We start from the raw sequence: 12,297 nt of genomic DNA on the forward strand, positions 1-12,297 counted from the left end.
CTAGATAATATGTAGTTGGTGATATAATTAATTCCTTTCTCCAAATGGCCAAAAATTTGGATCTAGGTGTTTTGCATATGTGAGGATATCCACCTAAGAATAGGGACACAATCTTTTTCATTCTTATTTTGACACTGTCTGGATGTGCTACTGTAATGCCAATAAAAAAGCACTAGAGAATATGGAAAATTAAATCATCGCATTTTGGATTCAAGATGAATGTGCCAAAGCTGAACTCTGCCATGAGTTCTAAAATTTTGTGCCTCTTCTGAAAGGTAGGAAGTGTAATGTTCTCCAACCCTTGAAGGGTTTCTACCATCAAGCACAATATCTCCCTCATGATATTGTTATTGTAAGGTGTTAGTGGCAATGTAATAGCTATGATCCTACTAACATAGGAGGTGATTGTGATCCTAACCTCTTCATAAGGATGCTCCTAGAATTTGGATTGTATCAGAGCAAGCATAGATGACTTGAGAGCCCAATTGATTTTCTTCCATTCTGGTTTCCCCACCATCGATAGGCATGTGCCTAATTCTTCCAACTTATGAAGGACTATTATTGACTTTGTTTGTTGCAACTCAGATCCAAGTGTGAAGAGCTTAGCTTCTCTTCCCTATCCTTCCTTCAACTCTCACAGGTGGTTTTGTTGTAGAATGGCATGGATTATTTTCGAGAAAGTTATACTCCTCTGAATTTTTCTTTGGTATGAGGGGTTGTTGCTGACTAAAAGACCCCATATTTTCTCTAGTTCATCAAGAAGTGTCTTGGAATTTTCTAAGGACTCTTCAAGACCCATCTTCCCACATACCAAAGAAAGGAAATAAGCAAGAATACCATGATATCCCTTAGGTGAAATAGAATCACAAATAAAATTTCTCCCAAAGACAATGATTATTTTAATGCATATTTCTCCAATAATAAATTTCCCAACACATTTTTTTTTGAGTAACTGAATATGTAGTTGTACTAAGGAATTACAATAGCATTTGAGAAATGGAAAATTTGAGTTCACTCCTCTTGAAACTAGAATCAAGAGCAGGTTATTTCAACAAAGCAGGAGTCATGGCTAGGTAAAAAGTAGAGATAAATTATGAAATAATCATGAACCTGCATACGTCGTTCCACTTCTAATTCACATATAAAGAAAATATTACTCTAATGAATGAGTGCTCCTCATTCTCTAACGCTCTTCAAGTTGAAAGATCGATTGTTGCAACCCCTGTACACTATTCAACTCCCATATGAAAATGCATCTCACTTCTCTAACGGCCTCACACCTGAAAGGTGGATAGAGAGAGAGTGTGTGTGTGATGAGGGGAGAGATGGAGGGAGGTGGGAGAGAATGGGGGAAGAGATTAAGGAAAAAGAGAGATGACTTAAGAGAGAGGGGAGAGAGATGGAGTTGGAAGGGGAGGAAAGACATAGAGAGAGAAAGGTGGAGAGAGAGTGGCAAGGAAGAGATGAAGAGTCAGTGAGGGAGAGGGAAGATCAATAGAGAGAGAGAGAGAGAGAGAGAGAGAGAGAGAGAGACCAAGAGAGAGAGAGAGATAGAGCAAGAGAGAGAGAGAGAGAGAGAAAGAGAGAGAGAGAGAGAGATGGAGATGAAGAGGGAGGGAGAGAGAGAGAGATAGATATGGAGGGAGAGTGTGTATGTTTTGGGTGTGAGAAGGAGAGACAAGGGGACATAGAGATTAGATGGGGCAAGGGAGAGGGTAGAAGAGAGAGGGAGGAAGAGAGATAGACTTATAGATGAAGGCGGAGAGAGAGAGAGAGAGAGAGAGAGAGAGAGAGAAGAGGAAGAGATAGAGAGGGAAAGGAAGAGGGAGAGATAAATAGATAGATAGATAGATATGGGGAGAGAGAGAGCATGGGACATGTGTTTAGGGGGTTGAGATAGAGATACAAATAAGGAGAGATGGAGGGACGTATAGATATAGATGGCAGGGGGAGAGAGGGAAGAAGAGAAACATAGAGAAAGGGAGGGAGAGGTAGATAAAGAGAGACTGGGGAGAGAGGGAGGGGAAGAGAGACAAGGAGAGGATGAGTGAGATATACACAAAATGGAAGGTGGAGAGAGAGGGAAGAAGAAAGAGATAAATATAGACGTAGAATTTAGATCTAGAAAGTCATGAATATTTTGGATTTTCACTAAAATAGATGTATTGATTTTAATGTAGTTGTTGATTTCTAATCCTTTTTTATCACATTCACTATATGCATTGATTTCATAATAGATGTCGATTTATAATCCTATTTAATACCTTACACTAGATGCATTGATTTCACTGTGGATGTTGATTTCTACTCCTATTTGATTGCTTGCATTGGATGCATTTGTTTCACTGTAGATATTGATTTCTAATCCTATTTGATCACTTGCACTAGATGTATTGATTTTGGTGTAGATGTTGATTTCTAATCCTATCTAATACCTTACATTAGATGCATTGATTTCACTGTGGATGTTGATTTCTACTCCTATTTGATTGCTTGCACTGGATGCATTTGTTTCAGTGTAGATATTGATTTCTAATCCTATTTGATCAATTGCACTAGACGCATTGATTTCAGTGTAGATGTCGATTTCTAATCCTATCTAATACCTTACACTAGATGCATTGATTTCAGCGTAGATGTTGATTTCTACTCATATTTGATTGCTTTCATTAGATGTATTAGTTTCAGTGTAGATATTGATTTCTAATCCTATTTGGTTGCTTGCACTAGATGCATTGATTTCAGTATATATGTTGATTTCTAATCATATTTGATTGGTTGCACTAGATGCATTGATTTTGTTGTAGATGTTGAATTCTAATTCGATGCAACTATATGTATGATGTACATTAATTTCAATGTAATTAGATTAATAGTGTGCATTGATTTCTATGTAAGCACATCTCTACCTCCTCCATCTATATCTCTATCTCCCATTGTATCTCCTACTCTGTCTCTCTATCTCACCCCCTAAACATACACACTCTCTCTCCATGTCTATCTATCTCTCTCTCTCCCTCTCTCCCTTTCCCTTCCCTCTCTCTCTCTCTCTCTTCCCCTTCTCTATCTCTAACATTTCTCTCTCCATATCTATATCTCTTCCTCCCTCCCTGTCTTTGCTTCTTCCCTCTCTCCCCCACCATCTATATCTATATCTCCCCTTGTCTCTCCTTCTCATTCCCAAAGCATACACTCTCTCTGAGTGTAAGCACATAAAAATTATTCATGAAGCGCATTGACTTATGTCTTACAATAATTCAACCATAAATACAATACTTAAATTTTCATCCTAAATAAAATGTTTTCTTACCCGAAATGTTTTCTTCTTGAAACTATAATCTATTTATAGTTGGATACATTCTTATTATTCCCATTTTCCATTCATCCTAAACAAAATGTTTTCTTATCTGAAAAGTTTTCTTCTTGAAACTATAAACTATTTATAATTGGCTACATTCTTATAATTCATATTTTCCATCATTCAACATTGTTAATTACATTGTATTCAAACACTGCAATAGAAAATAACTACCATTGAAATGGAGAAAACTAATATTAATATTGGAGAACAACAAAGATCAGGTATGTTGTTTACTATAGTAGCTTGAGTTAAATATTTGAATGGTCTAAGATTCCAACTACTCTTTTCATATGATCGATAATGGAAAAACTAATTGGTGTGACAATAAGAACATTAGAAGAAAATAGTTGTTTGTAATTGACAATTGGTGTGACAATAAGAACACTAGAAGAAAATAGTTGTTTGTAATTGACTATATTCTTATTATCCACATTTTCTGTCAATCAAAATTGTTACATTGACACTTTGCACTCAAAATTTTTATTTCATCATTTTTCATCATTCAAGTTACTAGCAGTCTCTCTCATCTCAATAAAATCTCAATAAACTGAGGTAACTACGCAAATTTTAAATTAAAATGAACAATTTAATCTTACACATATTCAGCATATTTAAAATTATCAAAATAGTTAGATGTTCACCAAATTTTGTATGATGCACATGACTGAAACCAACGTAGATCCATCTTAACACCTGATCTATCAAGCGGCTAGAGGTATCAAATCTCTCGAGGTCAAATTTTGCACTCAAAAAACAAGTTTACAGATTTGATCCCTCTCGGCGCTTAATAAATCCGGTGTTAAGATAAATTTAAACTAGTTATGTTTACTCAATTTAATTCTCAATTAATTATCTTGTAAATTTAAACTTTACATTTCTAAAATAATAAATAAATTAATAATAAACTTTTTAATAATTAATAATTTTATTATAAACAATATTAAATAATAACTTTAAAATTCACAAATTACAATGAAATGAAAAGAATGATATAAGAACATCCAATATAATTCTAAAATTAGAGATGGTAAAATGTTAACTTTATTTGAATTTGTTGTGATTTTTAAATTTCACATTCTTTTAGAAATTTAAAATGTTGAAAATAAATTGATAATAAGTTTTATTTAAAATCATATTTTCCTTTATTATATACATATATAAATTTATCTTAAACTTCTATTTAGTAATAAAAAATTTCACTTATTTATAAAAACACTAACTAACCATATAATAATACCATGACAATTTTGCGAGAAAGTGACAATCATAGTCAGTATTTTGACGTTCGAAAATGGTCAACAGTCATCAACGCATAAATATCGGTGTTTAATGCGATTCTAGATTCTTGTCCTAAATTTCAGGGTATAGAACTATTTTACAACAAATGCAGAGGATTTTTAGTAGTCAGAATATTACCGTAGGAAAGATTCGCAAATAATGAGTGTACACAAATGCTTTCTGAGGTGAACCATCGGGGAATTGCGTTGCAGGTGGGGTTTTGGGCATCACCTGGACTCGAGTACCCACATTGACTAGAGAGCTTGATATGGCAACAGCAAGTGATTCAGTGAAGTTGGGATCTGCCTTTATCGAAGCCACAGAATCTTGCGCGATTGATAGATAATTATCCAGTTGATTGTGATAATCCGATGCCTGACCCATATCGTTAGGCAATGAAGTCAAGTGTTGGAAGCTGCCGGCCGCTAATTGTGTAGATTGCAACGGTAATCCTGGTCGATTGAGGCGGTTGTCTGTAAGGTCGAGAGTGATAGTAGGAAACGAACTTGAGGTCGATATTCTGGCATTACAGGGAATAAACTCATTGTGCGCAAAGAAATTTTCTGTATTCATTCCCTCATTAATGAGCTGGTTGGAGGAGAAGTGCATGTCAGGCATAGCCAGAGGACTCACAAAATGATTGTGTTCGCCTTTATAGCTTGTTGTTACAATTGTGGGATCTTGGGCGCATCTGTGAACCTGCACAAAGTCCGCCATAATGCCATAATTTTATCAGGTTTGTATTACCTCGGGAGTTTATATGCGTTTACTAGTGAATGAAAGCATCAGTCACAGATTTCTTTTTGCGAAAGGACGAGATCGAACCTGTTTTTTAACTGGGCAACCGGGAGCCATAGCGCATCTGTAATAACATCTCGGTTGCTGATTGTATTTTGTCATCTTTTGCCCGTATTTTGTGTTTTTGCTTATCTGGTTAGACTGCATCAGAGCAAGAACATATCCAGTTTGTATACTCAGCTTCATACAAACGGGCATCCATTTGTGTCGATTACAGATCTTAGGATCGAAAATATTCTCAGAATCTGCAATTTGCACTCAATTTGGGTTAGTTCATATATATTTTACATAAGCTATAATTCTATTATCACCGTGATATTTCCAAAATCTACGATCAAGATATATACCAGTGTCACACCAGATTTGAGCTTGTTCATGTAGATTCTACATAACAGTAAAGCTACAAATCTATTATTACCATGGCCTCCTCCGATCTTGTCTGCACGGACACCCTCCTTTGGGATGCGGTTGCCGTGTGTTGGCCGGATCCCCTGGTCAGCTACTGAATTTTCTTGTTCGGCGACTCCTCCATCTGCCCAATGCATGAATTCATCATCCCTTTCTTCCTTTTCTTTGAAGGCAGCTGCTGTTCGTCCATTATTAAGTTGACATTCTTCTCCTCCTTTCGTCAGTCCTGTTCACTAACATTCATAGACCTTGGACATATGTCTTCTCTTCGATGGTCTCCATTGAATATCTACCAAATTGGAAGGCAAACAACATTGAGAACTTTTTAGATTCATTAGAAGCCTAATAATCCCATAGTCAAATGAGCTTCCAAAACAGTATGATATACGTGGCTACCATCCACTTCCTTGTGCTGTTGCAACATAGACGACCATAGATTTGAGCTTCTGATTATATCTACAACACACCCGCTTGATCATAGACTTGAGCTTTTGATTCTCCTCGTTTATGCGATTTATCTCGGCCACAAGTACCGTGATCTGCACGAATGGCAAATCGAACAATCTGTAAAAAAAAAAAGGCATAGCATGACAACATGAATAAACGAAGAAATAAAGCCATAGTTGTGAACACTGAAAACTTAGTCAAAAAACCTTATTCTTGTCACTTTCCATTTCAACTGATCTTCAGTTTTCAATCATTGCCTGTGAATTCGCAGTATAGATACACTGAGGTGTCATTGTTTTGGTATTCCTAATGATTTGATGCCTAATCTTCTCCTTCACACCTGTACATTGCAATTCCTCAAGTCTTGAGGCTGCGAGTCACGTCAAGCCATAAAGTTTGTGTTAAGTGTGAAGCCAAATTCATGAAGGATTCTAGATTCTTCTACACTGCCAATAGTTTCTAGATCTCCAGGATTCTAGATCTTTCTACACCGCCATTAGTTTCTAGATCATTCGAAATCTCCATCCGAATCATATACAGGATTCTAGATCCTTCTTCTGCCTCTATAAATTTGTAATTTCTCTGGCCAAAGAAAGCAAGGCAAGGCCCAACCCTATTATGTAATGCTAAGTGATTTCTGTTCTCCAGTGATTGTTTTATCTATTCCGCTGTTTCTGATTGAGTAATCTTGTTGTTTCTCCATTTGTCTGTCTCTGTGAATTATTCTCTGCGTTTGCCGTCTAAGTCTCTAAGTATACATCTGCTGTTGTTATGTTTGCTCTCGTCTAACAACTAGTATCGGAGCTAGGGTAGAATATCCACTCTGCAAGCGGCTTAGTGCTATCGCCTTGCTCTGGCAGCGTTCGTTAAAACGTTGGCTGTTACCTCTGGAGCTGTTGAAGGATCTGTCCAGAAAATCAGAAATCCCTGCAAAGAAGAGAGTCCACGAAAGGGATATGTTCAGGAAATGGATGAGGAACGCTGGAACTAAGAAACAGTTGCTGCAAGAAAAACAAGGTTGTGGACCTATGTTGAAACGTGTTGCTGGAGTTTGAAACATGGAGATTGGAGTTGAAACGTGGTGTTCATAAGTTTTTTTACATCAAGCTCACACATATACGTCAAGTTTTTTTCAAACCAACATATGTATGTGTGAAATGTGAAAAGGTTAAAACATTATATATGTTTTTTTATATTTATTATGAAACATATATAATTATATGTTGGAATCTTGAAAAGGATATTTTAAAAGGAGCAGGAATTTTGAAAAGGGTATTTTAAAAGGAGGAAGGTCATTATTACTAAATTTTAAAGAGTAATAACTAAAGTTTTATTTTTAAGTGAAGTTTTTGTGTTTTGGGGTGTGATTTTGATTGAAAATGGAGACCAACAGTTACAGATATGGAGAAGTTGAGCGGGGATAATTTTGCCCTATGGAAATCACAGATGGAGGATATACTGATTTTAAAGGATCGATATTTGCCGATTGAGGGCATAACAAAGAAATCCTCATCGTTGACAAATGAAGAGTGGAATAAGCTAGATAGAAAGGTGATTTCAACAATCCGTCAATATTTAGCAAAGAATGTTTATTTCAATGTGTCCGGAGAAAAGACGGCAGAAGGATTATGGAAGAAGCTCGATGATCTAAATGAGAAGAACACGGCATCAAACAAAGTGTTCTAGATGAAGAAGCTTTATAATCTCAAAATGAAAGAGGGAGCTTCAGTTGTTGAACACTTGAATGCATTTAATATTATTATTAATCAACTTGCCTCTGTTAAAATCATTTTAGATGATGAAATTAGAGCCATTTTTCTAATGTGTTATATGCTAGACAGTTGGGAAAATTTAATTGTAGCTATGCGCACTTCAGCAACAACAGGGACCCTAAAGTTTGATGATGTCAGCAACAATTTTATGAATGAGGAGTTGCGATGCAAGTCAATTGTGGAAAACCAGGGAGGAGAGGCTCTAGCTCTAGCTGATCGTGGTAGGAAAATGGATCGACGCTGTCAAGGGTGATCAAGATCGAGAGGCCGATCAAAATCAAGGAGAGGCAGAATCGTCTGCTTTCATTGTGGCAAACCCGTGCACATGAAGAAAGAATGTCAATTCTAAAAGAAAGGACAAAAGGATGAGAGACCGTCTAGTACAAATCACAAGTCATCCAGCACAAATGAAGGTGAGACTATTGTTGTAGCCATAGATGGTGATGTGTTGTTCACTGTTTCAGTAGAGGATGCATTTGTATATACATCTAGCAGTAGCTTTGATTGGATTCTTGACTCTGGGGCATCTCACCATGTAACCCCATGCAAAGATAGTTTTGTTTCATATAATCCTGGTGATTATGGTAGAGTGCATTTGGGGAATAATAATTTTTTCAGTATTGTTGGAGTGGGAGATGTCTAGATCAAGATGATAGATGGATAAGATATATTGTTGAAACAGGTCAGGCATGTACCAGAAATGCGCATGAATTTAATGTCTATGGGATGACTAGATGATGAAGGCTATTCCACAAGCTTTGGAAAAGGAGGCTTGAAAATTAGCAAATGTGCATTGGTCGTGGCCGAAGGACCCAAGACATGAACATTATACACATTGAAGACAATGATAGGAAAATCAGATTTGGCTGCTGTCACAAAAGAAGGAAATTCAACAGATCTGTGGCATAAGCGTTTGGGTCACATGAGCGAGAAGGGCTTAAAAATCCTTGTTGGTAAAAATATATTGCCATGTTTGAAATCCTACAATCTTGATCTTTGTGAGCATTGTATTTATGGTAGACAAAGAAGGGTTTCATTCCTTACAGGTGGCCATGACAAAAGAAAAATGTGTTAGAATTGGTACACTCAGATGTGTTTGGGCATGTTAACATTAAATCATTAGGAGGAGCATCATATTTTGTAACAATTATATATGATGCATCCAGGAAGGTTTGGGCATATCCTATGAAAAAGAAAAGTGAAGTGTTTGGAATATTTCAAAAATTCCATTTTGTTGTTGAAAGAGAGACTAACAAATCGCTGAAGTGTTTAAGAACAGATAATGGTGGAGAATATTGCTCAAATGCTTTTAAGGAATATTGTAAAAAGTTTGGCATAAACCATGAGAACACTGTGCCTGTTACTCCTCAACAGAATGGTGTCGCAGAAAGGATGAATCACACCATTATGGAAAAGGTGCAAAGTATGTTGTCCAATTCCAATTTGGAGAAGAATTTTTGGGTTGAAGTAATCGGGACCGCTTGCTACCTCATAAATAGATCTCCAACTACAGCCTTGGATGGCGGTATCCCTGAAGAAGTTTGGACCGGTAAGAATTTGAATTACTCTCAGTTGAAAATCTTTGGATGTCAAGCATTTGTACATATTCCAAAGAAAATAGAACTAAGCTAGTTGATGAATCTATGAAATGCATTTTTTTGGGATATGCAGATGAAGATTTTGGTTATCGTCTATGGGATACAGTCAAACATAAAATTATTAGAAGCAGGGATGTTATATTTAATGAGTCAGAAATGTTCAAGAGGACTATAGGTGAGTTGGAGGTCAAGAAGATTATTGACAGGTTTGAAAAGCAACAGGAAGACATACCACCAATACGAGAAAATGAACAGCAAATTCAAGAGCATGAAGAACAACAAGTGGAAAGTGATGAACAACAAGAAGAAGGAATTTTGTAGGAACCTTTACAAGAGATTCACCCTGATAATGCACCACCACAGTTGGTTCGTAGATCTTCTAGACCTCATAAGCCTTCACAAAGGTATCCTCCTTCAAGCTATATTTTGTTGACAGATGAAGGTGAACCTGATTGTTTTCAAGAAGCTTGTAAATTCGAGCACAATAAAGAATGGAAGAAAGCAATGGAAGAAGAAATGAACTCTTTGCAGGAAAATAAAACTTGGGAGTTGGTAAACCTCCCAAAAGGTAGAAAGGCTCTACAAAACAAATGGGTGTATAGGATTAAGCATGAAGGTGATGAAAGTAAAGAAAGGTATAAAGCAAGGGTGGTGGTGAAAGGTTTTGCCCAAAAAGAAGGTATTGACTTCACTGAAATTTTCTCACCTGTTGTTAAAATGTCATCCATTAGAGTCATTCTTGGTCTAGTTGTTGCTTTAGACCTAGAATGTGAACAGTTAGATGTAAAAACTACATTCCTTCATGGTGAATTGGAGGAAGAAATTTATATGCAGCAGCCAGAAGGCTTCATATAAAAAGGCAAAGAAGGCCTTGTTTGTAGGTTGAAGAAGAGTCTCTACAGGTTGAAACAGGCACCTTGACAATGGTACAAGAAATTTGATTCATTCATGTTGGAACATGGTTTTCAAAGGTTGGACGCTGACCATCGTGTCTATATCAAGAGGTATGAAAAAGGAAAGTATATCATATTATTGTTATATGTGGATGACATGTTGATTGTTGGGCATGATAAGAATAAGATCAATAGGTTGAAGAAAGATTTTGGTAGAAAATTTGCAATGAAGGATTTGGGACCAACACAACAAATATTGGGCATGCAGATTATGCGTGACAGGAAAAACAAAAGGTTGTGGCTGTCACAAGAAAAATATATCAAGTAGGTGCTTGATAGGTTTAATATGAAGGATGCCAAGCCAATTTGTACACCCCTTGCAGCCCACTTCAAGCTGGGTACTGAATTATGTCCTAGTGATGACAAGGAGAAAGAAGAGATGAGCAAGATTCCTTATGCTTTAGCAGTTGGCAGTTTGATGTATGCCATGGTACGCACATGACCAGACATTGCATATTCAATGGGAGCAGTGAGTAGGTTCCTTGCCAATCCAGGAAAACAACATTGGCAAGCAGTAAAATGGATTTTGGGGTATCTCAAGGGTACTAGTCATTATTGTTTATGTTTTGGTCATGATGAGACTTTGCTTGAAGGATTTACAGATGCGGATATGGCTGGAGATATGGATACCAGAAAGTCCACGACAGGTTATTTGTATACATTTGCACGTGCAGCAGTATCTTGGGTGTCAAGTTTACAAAGAATAGTAGCCCTCTCTACAACAGAAGCAGAGTACATAGCTGCAATAGAAGCTCGTAAAGAGATTTTTTGGATGCAGCGATTCCTAGGAGAGATAGGAATAAAGTAGGACAAGTATGTGTTATTTTGTGATAATCAGAGTGTCATTCACTTGGCGAAAAACCCAACATTTCATTCAAAAACCAAGCACATCGACTTAAGGTACCATTGGATCAGGCATGTGTTGGAGGAAGAATAGTTATGCTTGGAAAAGATCCATATAGATTTGAACCCTGCTGATATCCTCACTAAGATTCAACCATGAAATAAACATGAGTTATTTGGAGGCATGGTAGGACTCGGTGTGACTTGATGACTCTTATTTGGCTTCAAGTGGGAGAATGTTAAGTGTGAAGCAAAATTCATGCAGGATTCTAGATTCTTCTACACCGCCAATAGTTTCTAGATCTCCAGGATTCTAGATCTTTCTACACCGCCATTAGTTTCTAGATCATTCCAGATCTCCATCTGAATCATATACAAGATTCTAGATCCTTCTTCTGCCTCTATAAATTTGTAATTTCTCTAGACAAAGAAGGCAAGCCAAGGCCCAAGGCTATTATGTAATGCTAAGTGATTTATGTTCTCCAGTGATTGTTTTATCTATTCCATTATTTCTGATTGAGTAATCTTGTTGTTTCTCCATTTGTCTGTCTCTGTGAATTATTCTCTGCTTTTTCCGTCTAAGTCTCTGAGTATAAATCTGTTGTTGTTATGTATGCTCTAGTATAACAGTTTGGCATTGCAAATCAAAGAGAAGTGAGACTCGAGTCAAGAAGAGCCGTTTAGTCAAGTTTCTTGTCATCTAGAACAACAGGAACTTCAGAAGTATAGGTCGCTAATGTGGGTGCATTTAAGAAGTATAGGTTGCTAATGTGGGCGCATTTTCCCATGACTATTGTATAGTCCTCTATTTATGGCAAGCGATACATATTCAATAAGCT

At 36.8% G+C, this 12,297-nt stretch overlaps 1 protein-coding gene across 1 annotated transcript; it reads right to left on the reverse strand.

Annotated features, from left to right (window-relative positions):
• Positions 1–4,765: 4,765 nt before the first annotated feature.
• Positions 4,766–5,356, reverse strand: LOC149265917 (WRKY transcription factor 42-like). The gene has a single exon (XM_089406505.1). The coding sequence runs from the start codon at positions 5,354–5,356 to the stop codon at positions 4,766–4,768; it is 591 nt and encodes a 196-aa protein (XP_089262631.1).
• Between the last annotated feature and the right edge of the window lie 6,941 nt (positions 5,357–12,297).

This window comes from Pinus tabuliformis, chromosome 6, assembly GCF_031772625.1.
Source record: "Pinus tabuliformis cultivar Carrire ecotype Pingquan chromosome 6, CPIR1, whole genome shotgun sequence".
Classification (NCBI taxonomy): Eukaryota; Viridiplantae; Streptophyta; class Pinopsida; order Pinales; family Pinaceae; genus Pinus; species Pinus tabuliformis.

Excerpts from the sequence above, each read along its gene's own strand:
- LOC149265917 (XM_089406505.1), bottom strand. The coding sequence starts at position 5,356 with ATGGCGGACTTTGTGCAGGTTCACAGATGCGCCCAAGATCCCACAATT.